At 37.8% G+C, this 23235-nt stretch overlaps 1 protein-coding gene across 15 annotated transcripts in view; it reads right to left on the reverse strand.

Moving 5' to 3' along the window:
* Positions 1-23235, reverse strand: part of NEK1 (NIMA related kinase 1) — a 194023-nt gene that overhangs the window by 130343 nt on the left and 40445 nt on the right. For all 15 annotated transcript variants that reach the window (XR_007514724.1, XR_007514722.1, XR_007514725.1 and 12 more), the window contains 2 exons: positions 18939-18999; positions 15313-15470 (listed from right to left, as the gene is read on the reverse strand). Coding sequence is in view for 11 of the 15 variants with exons in the window: in XM_049864808.1 (XP_049720765.1) it covers positions 15313-15470; positions 18939-18999 (219 nt within the window). In the remaining 4 variants the exon portion in view is untranslated. The remainder of the gene's footprint in view (positions 1-15312; positions 15471-18938; positions 19000-23235) is intronic.

Genomic DNA, 23235 nt, shown 5'->3' on the forward strand with positions numbered 1-23235 from the left:
AATATAATTTAAATGTTGAGAGAAACTGCTCTCCCAAGAAAGAGGCTGTACCAATTTATACTCCCACCAAAGAGTCCATTTCCCTATAGTGTCACAAATATTGATTCTTATCGATCCATCTCAAATTTCTGCTTCTTGGAAAGGCTGAGAATATTTTCCAGATTGTATATTTACATTTCTTCTTCTATATGCTAATTGTTCACCTAATTTTGGAGTTATTAAATTTCACAAGCTGTTCATATACTGTGGAAAATAAGACTAATAAAGATTTGGCAAATATTTTTCCCTGTCTGTCTTCTATGTTTAATTGTTGTTTACAGTATCTTTCACTGCACAGGAATTTGTAATTAATATGTAGTTAAATCTGCCTGTCTTTTCTTTTATGATATCTGTATAAACTGTCTTGCTTAGGAAGACATTCTAGACCTCAGTATATTTTTTTAAATTATACCCGAGATGAAGGTTTACAGAACAAACTAGCTTCTCATTAACCAGTACACATATTGTTTTACGACACTGGTTAACAACCCCACGACATGTAAACAATCTCCCTTCTCGACTTTGGATTCCCTATTACCAGCTTTCCCGACGGACCTCAATATTTGCTTCTGACACATAGTTTCATTTTTACATTTAGATCTTTAATCTATCTGGAATAAATTTTTAAGATATGAGCTAGGAATCCAATTTAATTTTTTTTTTCTCTAGAAAAATATATCTTGTAACCATTTATCAGCTGATACATCTTTTTTCCCATTGGTTTAAAATGCCTCATTCATCATATAATAAATTCCCCCACAGAGATGGTCAGATTCTGGACTCTATATTCTGTTCCACTTATCCATCTCCTCTCTTTCCTTTTTGTATCTTTTTACTGTGATACAAAGTCACCTACAGAAAAGCAGATAAAACATATGCACAGAGTTTAGTAAATTTAAAGGAAACATCCAGGTAATCACCAACCGGGGAAAGAAATAGTAAATTGTCAATACTTAGGAGCCCTCCACGTGCCTTGCCACAATCATGAACCCTTACCTCTCCCGCAGAGGAACCACCATCTTAACTTTTGTGAAAACCATTCTTTTGCTTTTTTTTTTTTTAATGGTTTTACCACATATATATATTTCTTTCTAAACAATGTAGTTAGGGCATTTTTCTGTGGATGAGCTTTATATTAATGAAATCATACAATATATATTCTTCTGTATCTTGCTTCTTTTGCTCAACACCAGGTTTTTAAGATTTATCCATGTTGTTTATAGTTTTATCTGGTTTCTTCATTTATACACAGCATTGCACTGATGTTGGAACCATCCTTTCACAATTATCTTGTATTTTTCCCATTCGTTCTATTCTAGAATATTTTGGGACTTTGTTGCTACTTTTTTCCATTTTATTTTCTAGCTGATTATTCCTTTTTGTATGCTGACCTGCTATCAAGCCACTCTATTGAATTAATTAATAATTTTCTGCTCCTTCAGTAGGATACTCTCATAGGTAATCATATCATCCATAAATAATGTTTATGCTTTCTCTTCTCTTCTAATATTTGTCTCGTTTCTTTCTCCTTTGAATTGAATTGGTGAGGACCTCTGGCATAATATTAAACAACAGCACTAACAGCAAACATCCTTGTCTTGTTCTTGGCTTTAGTGATCATGCTTCTAGTTTCTCAGCATTGTGTATAATGCTTGGCACTCATTTCTGGTACATATACTATATCAAGTTAACCTCCCCTTCTATTTCTTGAATTAAAGGAGACTTTAAAACAAGAATTAGTGTTAAATTTTACTATTTCAGCATTTATTGAGAGGATTTATATATGGTTTTCTCCTTTAATCTGTTAACACAATAAAATTACACTAATTGATTTCCTACTGCTGAATCACCCCTGTATTCCTGGAATGAATCCTATTTGATAAATCATTAGATTATTCTTTTGATGCATACGTAATATGATTTGCTTTTATTATTATTATTTTTAATCCTTTTTTAGGGTTTCTGCATGTTCATAGTAATATTGATGTATGGCTTTCATTTATTTTGTTTTGTGTGCTAATCAATTTGTAGTCCGGGTTAAGCCTAATACATGATAAATTTTTTAGGAAATTCCGTGTGTAATTCTATATACAAAATAAAAAGATAATTCTTCATAGGTTATCTATCATGTACCTGTTTTTACATTTTCAGCTAACTTAGAAAAGATATTTTAAAGAAATACTGTATAAAATTATTCACCTGTGTTGGGTTTCAATAAAAAGGGAAGCATGCTACATTAAAAAATCACTTCAGTGATCATTTACATTATTACCAAAATAATTCGGCATTTCATTAAGTGATTAAAAATTGTCTCTACTAAGAACTCCATTTCAACAGTAGTTATATTTTAGCAAACATCAATGTTATGAAACTACCTTTATGTATTACCCATTGCTTCAATTTTCTAAGTCTTGTAAAGTGGCCATAACATATAAAAAATAGGCACCAAAATTCTAACTCTGAAGAACAAATTCAGATTATTATAAAATAAACAGGATCCTCAAAGAATACAAAATTAGTTAAAATTCATTTAAGAAATAGTGACTGTTAAAATATTATATTGCTCATTATATATATAAAAAGAGGAAACCCTGGTGACGTAGTGGTTAAGTGCTACGGCTGCTAACCGAGAGGTCAGCAGTTCGAATCCACCAGGTGCTCCTTGGAAACCCTATGGGGTAGTTCTACTCTGTCCTGTACGGTCACTATGAGTCAGAATCGACTCGATGGCAATGGGTTTGGTTTGGTTTGGGTTTATATAAAAAGAACTAGAAAGGAACAGAAATGTCAGTACTTTCACTGAAAAGAATTCAAAAAGATATTTAAAGTTTCTGGCTACTTTAAGGAGTAACATAATATATAATAACTATATATTTCCTTTCTATGAAATCCAAATATGTCACTTTAATACATATATCATTTAATATGAGCTCAGTAAAACTGAGATATTCAGAATATGTAATAAGACCAACTGGGTGATAAACTTATAAAATGAGAATAATTATTCTCTTATAATGCATTTTGGGCATTTTATTAAATGACCGTTACAAACCAAGTCAATTTTATTGATACAGTATAATTTAACTCAAGCCTACATCAACAATGTGATGCTGTTGTCATAAGGTGCGTCAAGTCGGCTCCGACTCATAGCCACCCTATGTAGAAGAGAACGAAACGCTGCCCAGTCCTGCACCATCCTCACAATCATTGCCACGTTTGAGCTCCATTGTTGTACTGTGTCGATCCCTCTCGTTGAGGGTCTTCCTTTTTTTCTCCGACCCTCTACTTTACCAAGCATGATGTCCTTCTCCAGGGACTGATCCCTCCTGATAACATGTCCAAAGTGTGTGAGGCCAAGTCTCACCATCCTTGCTTCTCAAGAGCATTCTGGCTGTACTTCTTCCAAGACAGATTTGTTCGTTCTTCTGATAGTCCATGGTATATTCAGTATTCTTCACCAATGCCATTAGCAGTGCTAATTCTCACACCTGTTTCCTCTCTTATGAAGGAGTAACTAAATATTTAGTTCCCTGACAAAAGGACCTGCTAAATAGTGTTACTCTCCAGAGCCCAGAATCATCCCACACCCTCACTGCCTTATTATTCCTGACACCTAATCTCTGACTTTGGCTTGTTCTTTCAATTCAACTCTCACTTAAGCTAACCATCTATCACCACCCAACCCCCCAGAAAACACACTAGGGTTGATGAGACGAAGATAATACTGAAATATTTTAAGGTCAGTAGCTTTCAAACTTTTTTTAAAACCCACCCCCAGTAAGAAATACATTTCACATGTAGACCCAGTAAAGACACACACACATATATACATATCAAGTGTCCACACCATTCGTCTGTGTAAGACACAGTAAGCTCTGGCGGTGAGATGGTTAAGCACTCGGCTGCGAACCAAAAGGCCGGCAGTTCAAAGCCAGCAGTGTGGCTCTGTGGGAGAAAAGAGCTGGCAACCTGCTCCCGTAAAGATCTGCAGCCTTAGAAGCCCTATGCAGCAGCTCCGGTCTGACGTATACGGTCACCATGAGCTGGAATTGACTCGACGGCATACAACCACAGCAACATGTGCAGTAAGTCTGCTATTTTCTAGTCTATTAAAAAAAAAAAAGGAAAGAAAGTCCCTGGTTTCCACTCACTAAAATAACTTTGCCACCACTAACCAACAGCAACGCTCAGTTTTAAAACCGTCAAGCGAAAGTTCTGGGGCACTACTCTTGAACCATAAGGACAAAAATGCAATCATATATAATGCTCTCCACAGTATTGCCAATGCACAGTTAATATTTTAAGGCATGTTCTATGCATAAAGAATTTAAACTAGTGGGGAACGTTACCCAGGAGCTTTGTAAAAATAAATACTCCTTCCATACAAACGAATATTGTTTGGCAATAAAAAGGAATGGACTACTGATGCATGCTACCAACATGACTGAACCTTGAAAACATTATGCTGAGTGAAGGAAGCTGACTTCACTTAGATGAAACGTCCAGAACAGGCACATCTATAGAGGCGGAAAGTAGATTAGAGGCTGCACGTTGGCGTCAAGGGTACAGAATAAAGACTGAATGCTAATGGGAATGGAATTTCTTTTTGGGGTGATGAAAATGTTCTAAAATTATGGCAATGGTTGTACAATTCTGTGAATACACTAAAAGAATTTAAATTGTACACTTTAAATGGGTGAACTATACTTTTTTTTAAATGGGTGAACTGTACTTTTTTTTAAATGGGTGAACTGTACTTTTTAAAAAGCTATTTAAAAAACACATATTTCCAAGAGTTGCAGAATCACAACCTCAGGACATAGAGTCCTGCATTCCACATTTTGACAAGTTCCACAGATGACTCTTAGGGGACATTACAACTGACCTAATAGAAATAAAGAGAATTATAACAGAATATTATGAATAACTGTATGACAACAAAGTAGATAACCTAGATGAAATGGACAAATTCTTAGCAGCTCCCAACCTATCCAAGCTGACTCAAGAGGAAATAGAAAGTCTCAGCAGACCCATAACAAGTGAAGAAATCCAATCAGTGATCAAAAACCTCCCAACAACAAAAAGTCTGGACCAGATGGCTTCACTGGGGAATTCTACCAAACATTTAGAGAAGAATTAACACCAATACCATTTAACCTTTTCCAAAAGATAGAGGAGGAGGGAATACTCCCTAATTCATTCTATGACATAAACGTAACTCTGATATTCAAACCGGAAATCCTGGTAGTGTAGTGGTTAAATGCTATGGCTGCTTACCAAGGGGTCAGCAGTTTGAATCCGCCAGGTACTCCTTGGAAACTGTATAGGGCAGTTCTATTCTGTCCTATAGGGTCGCTATGAGTCGGAATCCACTCAAGGGCAGTGGGTTTTTTTTTTTCTTTTGGATACTCAAACCAGACAAAGACACAAGAAAACAAAATTACAGGCCAATATCTCTTATAAACATAGATGCAAAAATCCTCAACAAAATACTAGCAAATGGAATCAAATTGCATAATAAGAATCAAACCATGACTAAGGGAGATTTATTCCAGGAATGCAGAGATGTTTCAACACTAGAAAAATCAATCAAAGTAATACACCACATCAATAGAACAAAGGAAAAGAACCACATGGTCATCTCTATGGATGCAGAAAAAGCATTTAATAAAATCCAACATCCTTTCCTGGTGAAACCCTAAATAAAATTGGAATAGAAGGGAAATTCCTCAATATGATTCAGAGTATATCTGAAAAGCCAACAGCCAACATTATACTTAACGGAGAAAGGCTGAGAGCTTTCCCCCTTGAAACCGGGAATAAGACAAGGCTACCCACTATTAAAAAAAAAAAAAAAAATCTTTTTTCTCACCCACTCTTACCACTTCTAGTCAACATTGTATTAGAAGTCCTAGCTGGAGCAATAAGACAAGAAAAATAAAAGGTATCCAGATTGGAAAAGAAGAAGGAAAATTATCTCTATTCATGAATGATATGATCCTATCTATAGAAAATCCCGAAGAGTCCACAGAAAACTCCTAGAGGTAATAGAGCAATTTAACAAAGTTGTACAACAACAAACAAAAATCACTTGCATTTCTACACACCAGCAATGAGGAATCTGAAAGAGAAATTAGGGGAATAATTCTGTTTATAATAGCATCTAAGAGAATAAAATACCTAGGAATAAATCTATATACCTAGGATGTAAAGAACTTAAACAATGAAAACTATAAAGCACTGCTGAAAGAGATTAAAGAAGACTTCAATAAATGGAAAGATGTTCCATGTTCATGGATTGGAAGACTTAATATGGTTAAGATGTCAACACTACCCAAAACAATCTGTAGATTCGACACAATCCTGATCAAAATTTCAACAGCCCTCTTTAAAGAAATACAAAAACCAATCCTCAACTTTATATAAAATCGCAAGAAGCCCTGAATAGCTCAATGTTGAAAGAAAACAACCAAGTAGGAGGAGTCACACTTCCTGATTTTAAAACATACCACACAGCTACAGTAATGAAAATAGCCTGGTGCTGGTTTAACGATAGACACATTAGACCGATGGAATAGAACTGAGAGTCCAGAAATAAACCCACACATCTATGGCCAACTGATTTTGACAAGGACGCTAAGTGCATTTGATGCAGACAGAAGAGACTCTTCAATAAACGGTATTGAGAAAACTGGATTTCTGCATGCAGAAAAGTCAAACAGGATTCACATCGCACACCATACACAAAAACAAACCCAAAATGGATTAAGGACCTAAATGTGCAAACTTTAGCTAAGAGGTGATACATATATTCACAACAATGCCAAAAAAAAAAAAAAGAGTAGCTGCTGAGGCTGCTTATGTACAACCAAAACCTCACGGGATCCGGTTTCTTGGTTGGTGGTTTAGGGTCAGGGTTTCATGGGACATTCCATTTAATTGGCCTAATAACACATTAAGTGCTTCTGTTCTACCTCCTAGTTTGACGTGTAGTGCCCTAGCGTCTTAAAAGCTTGCAAGCAGCCTTCTAACACACAACAATTGGTCTCTATTTGCCTGGAACAACAGAGAAAGAAGAAGAGTCAAGAACAGGAGGAGGATGTGGAATGTGTGGCTAATTGCCTCCATGAACAACTGCCTCCCTTTGCCATGAGACCAGAACTGGATGGCGCCCAGCTACCATTACTGAGCATTTTAATCAAAGATTCCACAAAAGAATCCTGGTCAAAAGAGGGAAAATTAGAACAGAAATTCAAATTCTCATGGACTCTAGACCTTCTGGAGCCATAGAGGGTGGATGAACCCCTGAAACTACTGCCCAGAGATAATCTTTAAACCTTAAACCAAAAATATCCCTTGAAGTCATCTTAAAACCAAACAATAGTTTAGCTTAACTAGTAAAAAAAGGTCTGTCTTGAGCATTATACTCTTTTAAGAACTACCTATACGGGATCAAAGTGACAACAGCAACTCGAAAGATTAGATAGGAACCTTAAGAGGGAATGAGTTTGCGTTAATGAGGGGGGCACAACTCAGAAAAGGAGGGTGAGAATGGTTGCACAACTTGAAGAACATAATCAACGTCACTAAATTGTACATGTAGAAACTGTTCAATCGGGGTATGTTTCACTGTGTACATTCTCAACAACAAAATAAATACAATTTAGAAAAAAATTAATGGGAATATAGCATCTCCACAAATGACTAACTTTTAAGGAGATTACACAATAATGTGGAGTAAGAACAGAGTATTTAGCTAGGGCACCTATATACTCGGGTAAGTTACAAAGAGGCAAAGACTGTATTTATCTTTTGATGATCCATATTGCCTTACACAAAAGATTCTCAATTATTTGTGAAATAAAAACATCAAGCTGTTCCTCTGAGATTATGCCACTATTTTTAGAATGTAATTTCTACATAGTAGAAGAGAAAATTACGGTAACATTAAATCATTATTCATGTTAAGAACTACTTTGCTTTGTATTTATTTAATATTGGAATCAAAACACTGAAATATATTCAAAGAGCTCCCTCTGGTGGCTTAAAAACCCCATTCCTTTAATTTATGGAAGCCTTTAAAAAATAACTAATTATTACAGAAACTGGAGCAAAAAAAGTTTTTATGATATGCAAACATTTTTATGGTATGTGAGTAATAACAACTTAATACAAATTAACTTAAAATTGTGCCATTTAAAAAATGATAGATAATACCATTAAGTGGTTATGGTTTTCCTTACAAAGCTCTTATTTTCAAGATTGACAGAATGTTAAAAATTCCAAAAAGCAATTGTGAATTTGAATATAAAAAAATGCTTTAGGGTTTCCAGGGGGAAGAAAAACTCTTAAAAAAATATAAGTCATATAAAGATTAAGGGAAAAGTTTAAGAAGATCACACTTAAAAATAATTTAGTAACTGAGTTTTAAGTTAATGTTTTAAAAGAAGCTATATGAAACTCTAAGTGCTGATCAGTAATTAGTTCTGAATTGTTCTGGCTTAGAAAATCACATTTATCTGTCTTAAACAGTTTAAGGGCAAGAGCCTGGCCTGAAATTCAGGAGATTTATAACATCATCTGAATCATTTATCATTCATAATATTTGACAGAATGGCACATATTATTCGGTATATTAGTAACTAAAAACCAAATCAAACCCACTGCCATTGAGTCGATTCCCACTTATAGCGACCCTATAGGACAAAGTAGAACTGCCCCATAGGGCTTTGAAGGAGCTTGGATTTGAACTGCCAACTTTTTGGTTAGCGCTGTAGCTCTTACCCACTACGCCACCAGGGTTTCCATATTAGTAACTAGAATCTCAAAATTCCACACTGTGTGCCATGCTGCTCTTGGGTACTAAAGAAATATTAATTAAAAATGAGGGAAACATTAAACAAAAAATATATAATATATATGCATGTATGGAAACCCTGGTGGCGTAGTGGTTAAGTGCTACGGCTGCTAACTAAAGGGTCGGCAGTTCAAATCCGCCAGGTGCTCCTTGGAAACTCTATGGGGCAGTTCTAATCTGTCCTATAGGGTCGCTATGAGTCGGAATGGACTCGATGGCACTGGGTTTGGTTTTGTTTTCGTATACGTATGTATACGTACGTGTGTATATATATATATATGCATACATATACACATACACGTTTATGTATAAATACATATATATATATATATATATGATCCTATAAGCAACGTGAAAGAACAGATATGCTCTTGGCTACAATCCTGCCCAAAGGTTAGTGAACTTCTGTTTCACCAGGAGTTCTGATCTCTCCATTCGGTCAGGATAAAACCTGGCCAAGAGATAAGACAACATTATGTTCACAAGTTCACCTGAGTGTGCATTCCTTAATGATCTAACGACATAAGGATAAATACACCCCTGCTCCCCATAGCACTTTCATTCCCTGGTAGAACTGGAGATTCTGCAGATGTACATGAATGTTAAAATGGACTGCATTTATAAAAACAATTTTGGAATAAATAGGCATCTCAAAAGTAGTCTAGGAAATATCATTACTTTGAATCCATATTTCACTGACCTCCATTATAAGAAACAAGATATTTCCAAAAAAATTTTTCATTTATGATTCTTCTTAAAAGAATATTATTAATAACTCTATGCCCCAAAATCAGATTAAATGGGCCAACTCCTGGAAAGACACAATCTATTAAAACTCACAAGGAAAAATCTGTAATCTGAATAGGCCTATGTCTATTAAAGAAATTCAATCAATAATTAATAGCCTTCCAAAACAGAAAGCATCAGGCCCAGATGGTTTCATTGGTGAAGTCTATCAAAACATTTAAGGAAGAAATTATAACAATTCCCTACAATCTCTTCAGAAAACAGAAGCAGAGGGAGCGCTTCCTAACTCATTCTATGAGGCTAGCATTATCCTAATACCAAAACCAGATAAAGACATTACAAAAAAGAAAAACTACAGACCAGTATCTCTCAGGAACAGAGATGCAAAAAGTCCTCAACAAAATATTAGCACACCGAAACCAACAAAGTATAAAAAGAACTACACACCATGACCAGGTAGGACTTATTCCAGATATGCAATGCTGGTTCAACATTCGAAAACCAATTAATGTAATCCATCACATCAATAGGCTGCAGAAGAGAGCAAGTGCAGGTACAAGAGGGAAGATGTCCGAGGACTGAGTTCTTGAGCACTTCAGCATTCAGAGGTCAGGGAGATGGGGAGGAACTTGTAAAGGAGGCTGAGAAGCAGCAGCCAAATAGGCAGGAGGAGAACCGAAAGAATAATACTTTGGACTCAACTGAAGAAGATGTTTCAAGAAGGAGGGTGTAATCAAGTGAATAAAAACCCAAGGAAGAAGAGAACTGATCCCTGGATTTGGCAAGAGAGAGATCACTGACATCCTTAACAAGACCTTAACATTGTACCATCACGGTTCCTCTTTTGCAGGAGCTGTTCGAAACCCTATGGGGGCAGTTCTACTCTGTCCAGTAGGGTCGCCGTGAGTTGGAATCGACTTGACAGCAATGGATTTGATCTGGTTTGGTGGGAAAGAAAGCCCTGAGTGGACAGAGTTCAAGAGAAAATGGGAAGAAGAGGAACTGAAGACAGTATGACAATGTTTTGGGAAGTCCTGTTGTTGAAGGGAGAAGAGAAATTGGAAAGTAGCTATAGGACATGTGGGAAATAAGGGAAGGTGTTCTTATAAGAATAAAGATGCAACATATCTGCTTGCTAACAGGAATGATTCAGTAGAGAGGGAAAGATACAGGGATGCAGGAGCAAAAAAGTAAAGTTCTTTACAGGCAAAAGAGAACAGTACATAGCATACAAGTGGTGGAGATGACCCTAGAGGGGAATAAAGACAGTTCATTTAAAGTAAAAGAAAAAACGGTAAGATATTTGCAAACAGATATGACTCACTGACAGACGTGGTGGTGGGGAAGTATTCGTCCATGTGCTTCTATTTTCTTAGTAAAACAGGACGCATGGTCATTATCCTAAAGAAAGTTGTCATGGATTGAATTGTGTCCCCAAAAATTATCTGTCAACTTGGCTAGGTCATGATTCCCCGTGTTGTCTGGCTGTCTACCATTCTGTTATCTGATGTGATTTCCCTATGTGTTGTAAATCTGATCACTATGATGTAATAAGATGGATTAGTGGCAGTTATATTGATGAGATCTACAAGATTAGATTGTGTCTTAAGTCTTTTGAGATATAAAAGAGAGAAGTGAGCAGAGAGACGAGGGGACCTCATACCACCAAGAAATCAGCACTGGGAGCAGAGCACATCCTTTGGACCTGAGGTTACTGCGCTGAGATGCTCCCAGACCAAGGGAAGACTAATGACACAGACTTTCCTCCAGAGCCAATAGAGAAAGCCTTCCCCTGGAGTTGATACCCTGAATCTTGACTCTAAGCCTAGTAGTATATGAGAAAATAAATTTCTCTTTGTTAAAGCCATCCACTTGTGGTCTTTCTGTTATAGCAGAACTACGTGACTAAGACAGAAGGTAAGAATTAATCATCTACAAAGTGGTAGAAGGCTAATGAAATGTAATAAGTGGCCAGAAGGTGCTCACTTGACATCGCTGGTTATGAATTTAAAGTGAGATCAGTCAGAATTGCTGCCTGCTTTCTCCAGCCACATTCCACGGCCTAGGTTCAGGTACAAAAGAAGTGAAGAGCTGGACTTCACCAGCTTAGGTTTTTGCCAGATGATATGTAATAATGGAAGAGAGGGGCAAGAGACGTGAGGTTTTGGAAATTACAATGAGAGAACATGGAAATAAAGTCGGGTAAGGAAAATAAAAAGAAGGAGATGAGGGACAATGCAAAAAGTGGTAGGATCGATGGATCCAAATGAAGCAAAGAAGTTTTGGGAGCACAGACCTGGAGGAATGAGCTGGAAGTGTAGGAATAGTGCTCCAAAAGCAGGGTGCTTACAATTGAGACTCTGAAAAGCTGCTGTTATTAATAATGACAAATTCAGTGGCATGACTATGGTTGAGGGTTCTATGATGAAAGAGAAGTTCACTGAAAGAATGATCAAGAAAAAAAGGCCACATACTATCAGAAGGATCGTCCTTTTGATACCAAAATCACCAAGAGCTTTGACAGTGTTGGGAAGAGTGACGGTTTGTCAGGTATATCATGAAGGGATATCAGGTGATATAGACAGGTAGCAAAAGCTCAAAGCTGGGGGTTTAAAAAGCACAGACAGTCTGGCAACGAGAAGCAAGGAAAACATCTCCTTCACCTCTAGACTCAGTGGTATAAGGGGATCAGAGAGAAAACAGTCACCACTGTAGAGAACTGCAGGATAGTGTGTTCAGGAATGAGTCAATATTTAGAGTAAAAACGTGAAGACAATCTTTAGAAGTTTGTTGGTGTGTGCCATCAAGTTGATTCCGACTCATAGTAACCCTATAGGACAGAGCAGAACTGCCCCATAGAGTTTCTTGGGCTGTAATCTTTACAGGAGCAGATCACCAGGTCTTTTCTCCCCTGCAGCAGCTGGTGGGTTCGAACCACTGACCTTTTGGTTAGCAACCAAGGGCTTAACCATTGTGCCACCAGGACTCCTCTTTAGAAATTCAGAACACGGGAATTTTGTTGATAATGTATTAAGAAGGTCTTGTGGAAGAGTTTAGGGAGCTATGCAGGAAAATGCAGGCCAGACTAGGAGATGGCCTGAGGCTTGTGGAGATGAGAGTCTAGGTTAAGTAACACCTGCAGTCTCTGGCCTCTTGTAGTGAATAAATAGGAATAAAGGGAATGCTGGAAATGGTTTGTTTAGGCCTGAAAGAATATAACTGCTCCCTCAGAAAAAGGGATAAAACAGTGTTACAGACTGAATTGTGTCCCCCCAAAAATGTATGTCAACTCGACTAGGTCATCATTTCCAGTATTGTGTGGCTGTCCTACATTTTGTGATCTGATCTGATTATCCTGTGTGTTGGAAATCCTGACCTCTATGATGTTAATGAGGCAGGATCAGAGGTAGTTATGTTAATGAGGCAGGACATAATCTACAGGATCAGGTTGTATCTTAAGTCAATCTCTTCTGAGATATAAAAGAAACAAGCAGAGAGGAGAGAGACCACCAAGAAAGAAGAGCCAGGAGTGGAGCACATCCTTTGGATCTAGGGTTCCTGCACTGAGATGCTCCTACACTACGGGGGGTTGATGACAAGGACCTTCCCCCAGAACCGACAGAAAGAGAAGGCCTTCCCCTGGAGTTGGCACCTTGAATTCAGACTTCTAGCCTCCTAGGCTGTGACAGAATAAATCTGAGTTTGTTAAAGCCATTCACTGTGGTACTTCTGCTATAGCAGCACTGGATGACTAAGGCAAACAGGTTATCGAGGTATTACCCCTCAGCTCCAAAACCACCCTTCACTGTCCTGCTTGTGATACTGGAGCTGGATGAGCCAGGTCCCTGACTAAGACAACCCCATGCACAACGGAACAAAATGCTGCCTGGCACTCATGATCGGTTACAGACTGGATTGTTGTGATCCATGGGATTTTCACTGGCTGATTTTTCAAAAGTAGATCACACCAGGCTTTTCTTCCTAGTCTAGCTTAGTCTGTAAGCTCCACCAAAATCTGTTCAGCATCATACAGTAACACACGAGCCTCCACTGACAGACAGGTGGTAGCTGCGCTTGAGGTGCCCTGACCAGGAATTGAACTCGGGTCTCCCGCGTGGAAGGTGACAATTCTACCACTGAACCACCAATGCCCCCAACGTGATGTTAAGCTTTGTTAATAGATGATATTGGAGGAACACTGTAATAGGAAAGGGCTTCTCTTCCTGATTATGGTGTGCTTTCCTCTCTTCCTCCTGCAACATGCAGGACACACGGTGCACCCACTCCCGCAGGCAGCTTCCAGGAGAGTTCTGCCAGTGTCTCTGCCAGCTTTCCAGGGAGTTCAGTGGCACTCCCGGGCATGACTTCCCAGGGAGTTCTGCTTGTGTTCCAGTCAGGTGCTTTGCGAGTTTCAGCAACACTACCACAGCCTGTTTCCCAGCGAGCTCAGCAGTATCTCCAAAGTCCACGTCGCAGCCAGTTCCACTGACACCCCAGCAGCCTTCCCAGTAAATTCAACGGCCCCCCAACTGGCTTCGTGGTACATTTCACCAGCATTCCACACAACTGCCCAGAGAGTTTCAGCAATATCCCGCATGGCTTCCTGGTGCGTTTCATCAGCAATGTAGTAGTCATTTCCAGTCTGCCTACAGCACCTCAGTGAGCTCCATCATCCAGTGGGCTACAGCCATACCTTCTCCAATAAGGTCTAAATCACAGCCTTAAGGGTGGGGTTGTGGGGGTCTTCCAAAACCTTTCCCCCTCTTTGGGTACTCTGGTTCAGCACTAGTAATAGTGGCTGGTTCCTGTATCTGCTATTCCTGTATTCCTTAGAGTTCTCTGTATCTCTTAAAAGATTAATCCCCCCAAAATAATCATTATTTATATCAAAATTTCCCTATACAAATTATTGTTTACATTAAGTTTCCTGATTAGATGCTGACTGACACTTACCTGAAGACCAATTTACAGTAATCATTTTGAATTGTTCTTTGATAAATTTTAACCAAAGTGACTGATCATTCCTATTGTAAAATTCATCCAACAGCAGTATGAAGCTTATCTAACAGTATCTAAGTATGTGTGTATATATATATATATGGGTGTGTGTGCATATATGTATATTTTCTATATAAATACAAAACAAGCCCCATACACCAACATATGCAGACACTGACAAGAAAAAAAATCTCAAATTCCTGCAACTAACACTCTGTGTATTCTTGGGCATGTCCCATAAATGCTAAGGTCTTAATTTTTTCATCTGAAATATGACAGAATAGGCTACACGATCATGTGCCTTACAGCTCTATGATTTTGACTTATTTATCTGATCGTGAATTCTCAAATACAAAATGTCCCCAGATTTTTATCATGTATGTCTTTTACACACAAAAACAAACGGTTTTGCTTAGATTGTCCAAAATTATTTCACTTTGTCATTTTCTTCTTACTAAACCAATTACTTATGTTTCTACTACTTATCTACCTAATGTTTATGACTTTTATAAGGCTTCTCACTTTTAGAACCCTGGTGAAGCAGTGAATAGCAATGTTGTTTGGTAACATAATATAAACAATCCTATGGACACAAGATAACTGAACTGAGCTGCAATGAAGTGAGGTCAAATTGATTTGTTACTGACATACAGTGTGTAACATGATCATACCTGTTTATATTTTTGAAGTGGTTTCTTTTCATATAATTTTTTAGGTACATCTCCATATTTCTTAGATGTTAAAGGTACTCCATACTTGGCAGCAGGCTTTGTAATTTTCTGAGCAGGTACAACAGAAGCTAAGCTTTTTCCTGAAGCTGGTCTTTTGGCTATATAAAAAGACATAAATAATTTTTTTTCAGAAGTTCCTAATATTAAATCTTTAATCTGAAGATTCAAGAAAACACTTTTTTTATTTTCACAATCATTGGCAGCATTTAAGTTCAAGCTTCTCATCAAAAACCTTATTCATTCCTTAAACCAAAAAAAGACCAAACCCAGTGCCGTCGAGTCAATTCCGACTCAAAGCGACCCTACAGGACAGAGTAGAACTGCCCCATAGAGCTTCCAAGGAGCGCCTGGCGGATTTGAACTGCCGACCCTTTGGTTAGCAGCCGTAGCACTTAACCACTACGCCACCAGGGTTTCCAACCCATGCCTCCATTCCTTAGCACATGTAAATGCCTTCATTGTAACTATTTTACATTGAAGTCACATTTTGAAAGAAGCAAAAAGCCACATTTCTCTAAAACGTTGAAATTTCTCACACATTAAAAAAAATGCCTAAAATTGACTGTGGTGACGATTACGCATTTAGTACATTCCCAACTTTGGGAATTGTATACTTTAAATGGGTCAATTATACAGTATGTGAATTACGTCTCAATAAACTTGCTAAATAATTATTTTTTAAAAAGAACATTCATTGTTTTAGAAAAATGCTTTCAAAATCAGAATATAAACTTCAACACCACTACTACGTTAAATATTCATCCCATTACTATGAGCAACTTTAATGTTTTTTTCCTATATACTCTGAATATAGTCTATATCTACACACATGTTGAAGAATATTTAACACGATCATTATAAGAGTCCCATGAAATGGGCACCTCTATACACTGCTGGTGGGAATACAAATTTTTTGAAGGTCAATCTACATCGAAAACTGATTCTAAAGAACCAGAGAAACACAAAAACTTATAAAACAAGGACAAACCCTGCAGCATTACTTATTTAATCCTACTGATTCTTAGACATGGCTCAGTTTTAAAGCAATGATAAGTTCAAGAATAACAAACTGATTAAAAGGAGCCTGGTGGCACACATGATTTATGACTGGCTGCCAACAGAAAGGTTGGCAGCTGAATCCCACCTAATAGTTCCTCGGAATGAATTCCTGGAGATCTGCTTCCATAAAGATTACAGCCAAGAAAACCCTACAGAGCAGTTCTATTCTGTACCACATGGAGTTGTCCTGAGTCAGGGGCCAAATAGATGCCAGCAAACAACAACAATTAAAAGGAAATGCTACTATTTATTCACATTTGTCAAAGGACATTAAACCAAACCCAAACCAAACCCATTGCCATCAAGTCAAATCCAACTTATAGCAACCCTAGAAGACAGAGTAGAACTGCCCCATAGAATTTCCAAGGAGCACCTGCTGGATTCGAACTGCTGATCTTTTTTGGTTAGCAGATATAGCTCTTAACCACTATGCCACCAGGGTTTTCTCAACAGACATTAAAGGAGTTCAAATAGTAGAGTCTACATCAACCTGTACCAAAATCCTCGTTCCTCTCCTATTTCCCACAGCTGCTAAGGTACCTCTGCTTAAACTCCCTCACAGCCTAAGTAGCAGCTTTCTTCCTCTTCCAGCCTGCTCTCTATCTTAGGATTTTATTATGCGCAAAATCAATTTAAATCAATTTTTTTCTCCAGTAGGCACTCTTCCGCTTAGGTCAAAGGAGAGGAAAATTTTAATTCGTAGCCCACTATGAGATGCCACCATTAAACTCAGTTCTTTAAAGAATATTTAACTGTATTAGAAAATATTTGCTACACACTATTTTAAGTTAAAAGAAACAAAACAGAAATTATCTGTTTTGATAATTTAGTTAAAAGAAACAATAAAAAATTATCCCCAATCCCACTTTTCATACGTCATCACACAAAAAAATACACCGAATATAACAGTGAGTGTTGAGATTGGGGATAATTTTTATTTTCTCCTTTTTAGTTTTAAAAATGAACACATATTATTCATATAGCTTAGTAAATTCTTATAAACACAAGAATAATATCAGCCATTTTGCTGGCACTTTTAGAGATTCATAAGTAATTTGTGTTGACAACATGTAAGACAATACAGTGGAGTAGGTAAGGTTTTCCAAACAGATATTCTTACATGTCCTGACCAGGAAGTAGGAAATATGAAAGAAAAAAAGATTTCCCCTTAAGAGTTCAACTATAAGATGAAATCAAAGCATAGACATACAAAGTAACAATACTGTAACCTGGCTAAATGTATTAACATAGCTAAAGAAACACTGTGTATGCCAGAAAAGGAGCTGATGGCACAAAACAGGAGAAAATAAAGGGCCTAAGGGTCTTTAAATGGAGTCCTTGGGTTGCTCAAATGGTTATGTGCTCAACTGCTACAAGTAAGGTTGTTACTTCAAACCCACCCAGATGTGCCTTAGAAGACAGGCCTGGTAGTCTGCTTCTGAAAGGTTACAAACTTGAAAACTCTATGAAGCAGCAGTTCTACTCTGCACACCTGGGGTTGAATCGACTTGACAGCAACTAGTTAACGACAACAACAAAGTGCCTTTAAGAAGGGCCAGGTGCAGCTTACCTTCCTGAGGACACACTGTCACATCACTTCCAGTTAATATGGCTTCATGGTTATGGAGGGGTACTTATTTTTATTAACTGACTCAAACTCAAAATACACTAGAACATGCAAAGCATTTTATGTGAAAAATATTACACTCCTTAAATCTTCAATAACTTCCACTGATTTTAAAAATTCATTATGAAATCATACGTAGAAAAAATATCATTTCTGACAGACGTATATATACACTACACAGAGTATATAACCACACCCACAAGTCTACAAATATTCTAATACAATTGGTCACATTAAAAGAAAATCTAGCCTTAGTAAGGTGCCTGACTTCACATTCATTTACTTTTTTAAAATTTTAAAATATAAATTATCTCTCAAAGGAAAATATTCTACCTGAAGATTTTATACCTAACTAGGATATTTTATAACATCCTGTAACAAGATTCTCAGAATATCAGCTAAGCATCTGATAAAGATATAAGACCAATTTCATTTATATAAGACAGACAGGAAATGGAAATTTTGTTATTAATTCATCAAAGAATGTTGTTTATAGCCATATATCAAATACTTTAAAGGTACTTTTCCTCTGACTTAAATTTATCCTGCCAAATCCAAACCAAATCCACTGTCATTGAGTCGATTCTGATTCATAGAGACCCTATGGCGACCCTATAGGACAGAGCAGAACTGCCCCATAGGATTTCCAAGGCTGTAAATCTTTATGGAAGCAGACTGCCACACCTTTCTCCTGCAGAGCTGCTGCTGGTTTTGAACTGCTTACCTTTTGTTTAGCAGCGCAGCGCTTTAACCACTATACCATCAGGGCTCCAAATTTATCCTACAATTATCCCAAATTATTATATCTACAAATATCTCCAGTATAATTAGCTCTGCTTGTTGCAAACAGGTAAAAGGTCTCAAATTAAATTTCATTTACCTGGTACAGGCTGTGCTCCAAGCTTTTGAAATGTTTTTAGACAAAATTCCTCTGCGATAAGCTTACATTGAAAGGGAAGGGAAAAAAAAAGGTTACAAAACGTGTCAGATTTCCAAAATAAAAAACCACCCCATTAATCAGAACACATTTTCATCCTTTTTAGTCAGCTATGTTGTCTAATGAACTGTACTAATTAAAACCAATTCATCCATTCAACAAATTCCTCTCACGATACTCCCTCCCAAACTTACCAACGTATTTTTATTACTTTCCTAGACAAGTTTTCTTCTTAAATTAATCTAACACACCACATAGTCCCCCATACACTGCTTATCTATTCCACCTCTCAGCAACTTACCACAACTACCTCCTATTCCATGCATAACCATACCCCTCATTAACGTCACAACTGCTAGTTACTTCTTCATCAAAAGCTACTGACTCTCCAGAGTATAATGACACGGAGCTTTTGACTGGCATTTGCTGCTTTAATGAGGAAGGTATGGTAACTTGCAAAGGCATCTATTTCATCTGTGGAACACCTGCTAACCCATGGCTGCCATGTGACTGGTCTGATTCTTTGTATATAAGAGTATATCACCCCTGCCTGGCATCACCTCTCAGCTCTTTCTAGGAGAGAAGTTCATAACACCTATGATAATCCAGGAACAACAGCTAAGGGGAAAGACATTTCCATCATATGGGATTTTCATGTCCTATTAGAGAGATGGAACTGAAAATAATGAAATAACCACATCTCTAAACCTACTCACTACTGAGACAGTGGACATTAAGGTTATGAGCCTGTAGAATCACATGGTTCTAGATACCACATCAGTCACAAGAAAAGAAGGATCTGTACCCTAAACAACAAGACATACTGCACCCATATTCCTATGAGTAAGACCTTGTCCGTGATTTGTCGTGCCACATCCAAGAAGGTGCCAGGTTGTACAAAACTGAGAAGTAGGCCATGATTCTTGGCTAATGGAAATGAGTGAATTTAGGGGTGAAAACAATGTACAAGGGGAAAACACTGTACAGAGTATTATAGTGGACATGATAGTTCATGGTTCACATGCTGCAATAAAGCTCATAAATTGTTTTAAAACTGTAGCCTTAAGAAATGTATCACAGAGAGGTGGAGCCAAGATGGCAGAATAGACAGACTCTTCCGGTGAGCCCTCTTTACAACAAAGACCCGAAAAAACAAGTGAAACGAGTATATTTATGACAAGCTGGGAGCCCTGAGCATCAAAGGCAAGCTTAGAAAACAAACAGAGGGGCAGGGAAGGAACAGACAATTCAGAAGTGGAGAGGAGTTACTGGACCTGAATCGCAGGGAGCCCTCAGGCACCATTCCTGAGCAGCGGCAGCAGACTGGTACTAATGTTCGGCCGCAGTTTCCTGAGGGAAAAGCAGCCAGCCACACAGCCTACTCATACCTCTGGAACCAGAGAAGAATGGTGCTCTCGGCAAAAGCTAAGTACTTGCATATATTTTGCCACGTCCGCCCACCCCCACCCCCAAGTCGATTTCAGCGGCTGAATTTCCTGGGCCTGAGATAGACACTGTTGACTGCCTAGAGCCATCCTCCCGGTCTTGGAGAGGAATAAATTTGCAATTGTGGGAAAAGATAATTTGCCAGCTCCACTAACCAGGGGAGCTCAGGACAGAAGCAGCTCCTGTCCAGGCATAAACGGTCCATGGACTTTGATACTTTTTCCCTCTGCATGGATCTGTGTGGGTCTCTTTCAGGAGAACAGGCCCTTGTTGGAAGACTCCAACCGTTTCAGCTGTGTGGCAAAGAGGTGGGTGTTTGATGTTTAACATTGCTTTGCCTATTAAACAAAGTCCTCACCTACCCACATCAGGGGCCTAAGGACTGATAGCTCCACTCAGGTCACCCAGCCACCCGCAACAAGGGTCCAAGGATAACTGGTAGCTCCCAGTCCTTACAATCAAAAACATTGGGTGCCCATGTTCTGTCTGCAGAACCCACCCACCAGCACACCCTCGGGAACAGGGACGTGCTTTCCTCAGAGACACTCGGGGGTCAGTTCTCAGCCACCTGCCTTGTTCAGAGCGTGACCCTGTGCTGCAATCAGATACCGGTACAGACACCAATCACCCCTTCCCCTCTAAGACTGTCGGACAGGGCTTGTACCACACACTTGATGATCAGCTACCTGGACACCTGAGCTGAATTTGTACAAGAAAAGTGAATGGACTCCTAGACTGATATACCTGATAACAGCTCTAGCCATCTGGGGACAGAACGTCAGAGCTCCAAAGGCAAAAATAATCAAGCTAGCTCACTCAAGCAAACCGTGTGGGCATATCAAAACAAAGCAAGAAGCTATGACACAGTAAGCAAGCATAAACTAATACACTAACTTATAGATGGTTTGGAGAAAATAGTCAATATCAAGTCACATAAAGAAACAGACCATGGTCACCTCAACAAGCTCTCAAAACAAAGAACCCAGGGATCTTCTAGATGAAAGTGCATTCCTGGAATTACCAGAGGTAGAATAGAGAAGTTTAATACACAGAGCCCTTCAAGACATCAGGAAAGAAATGGGGCAATAAGTAGAACAAGCCAAGGAACACACAGATAAAGCAAATGAAGAAATTAGAAACATTATTCAGGAACATAATGAAAAATTTAATAAGCTGGAAAAATTCATAGACAGCAATCAGAAATTCAGAAGATTAACAATAAAATTACAGAAGCAGACAACTCAATAAAAAGTCAGAGAAGCAGAATTGAGCAAGTAGAAGCTAGAATTTCTGAACTCGAAGATAAATCACTTGGCACTAATATATTTGAAGAAAAATCAGATAAAAGAATTTAAAAAAATGAAGAAACCTTAAGAATCAAGTGGGACTCTATCAACAGAAATAACCTATGTGTGACTGGAGTACCAGAACAGGGAGGGATAAGAGAAAATACAGAGAGAATTGTGGAAGATTTGTTGGCAGAAAACTTCCCTGATATCGTGAAAGATGAGAAGATACCTATCCAAGATGCTCATCAAACTCTACATAAGGTAGATGTTAAAAGAAGGTCACCAAGACATATTATAATCAAACTTGCCAAAACCAAAGATAAAGAGAGAATTTTAAGAGCAGCTAGGGATAAACGAAAAGTCACCTACAAAGGAGAGCCAATAAGAATAAGCTCAGACTACTCGGCAGAAACCATACAGGCAAGAAGGCAATGGGATGACTTCTTTAAAAAATTGAAGGAAAAAACTTGCCAGCCAAGAATCATACATACAGCAAAACTGTCTCTTAAAAATGAAGGTGAAATCAGGACATTTCCAGATAAAGAGAAGTTTAGGGAATTCATAAAAATCAAACCAAAATTACAAGAAATACTAACAGGAGTTGTTTGGTTAAAAAATCAATAATATCAGGTATCAACCCAAGACTAGAACAATGGGCAGAGCCATCAGAAGTCAACCCAGACAGGGAAATCAAAAAAACAAAGCAAGATTAAAAAAAAAAAAAAGCTCAAAACAGGGTAACAGCGATGTTATTACATAAAAGAAAACAACATTAAAATGAAATAAAGAGAGACTAAGAAATGTAATCATAGGTCTTCTATACGGAGAGGAAAATACGGCAATACAAAGAAATAAAAGTTAGGTTTAAATTCTGAAAAACAAGGGTAAATAATACGGTAACCACAAAGGAGACAAACTATCCTACTCATCAAAATAAAATGTAAGAAAAAAATAGAGACTCAGCAGAAACAAAATCAACAACAATGAATATGAGGAAAGGACAATATACAAAGATAATCTACCCAGCACATAAAATTAAGTAGGAAAAACTGTCAACAAAACACAAAAAAAAGACATCAAAATGATAGCAGTAAATTCATACCTATCCATAATTACGCTGAATGTAAATGAACTAAACGCACCAATAAAGAGACAAAGAATGGCAGAATGGATTAAAAAACACAATCCATCTATATGCTGCCTACAGGAGACACACCTTAGAGACCCAAACAAGCTACAACTCAAAGGATGGAAAAATATATATCAAGCAAACAACAATCAAAAAAGAGCAGCAGTGGCTATATTAACTTCTGACAAAATAGGCTTTAAAGTTAAATCCACCATAAAGGATAAGGAAAGACACCATATAATGATTAAAGGGACAATATACCGAGAAGATATAAACATATTAAATATTTATGCACCCAATGACAGCGCTGCAAGATACATAAAACAAACTCTAACAGCATTGAAAAGTGAGATACACAGCTCCACAATAATAGCAG

The sequence above is a fragment of the Elephas maximus genome, chromosome 21, assembly GCF_024166365.1.
Source record: "Elephas maximus indicus isolate mEleMax1 chromosome 21, mEleMax1 primary haplotype, whole genome shotgun sequence".
Classification (NCBI taxonomy): domain Eukaryota; kingdom Metazoa; phylum Chordata; class Mammalia; order Proboscidea; family Elephantidae; genus Elephas; species Elephas maximus.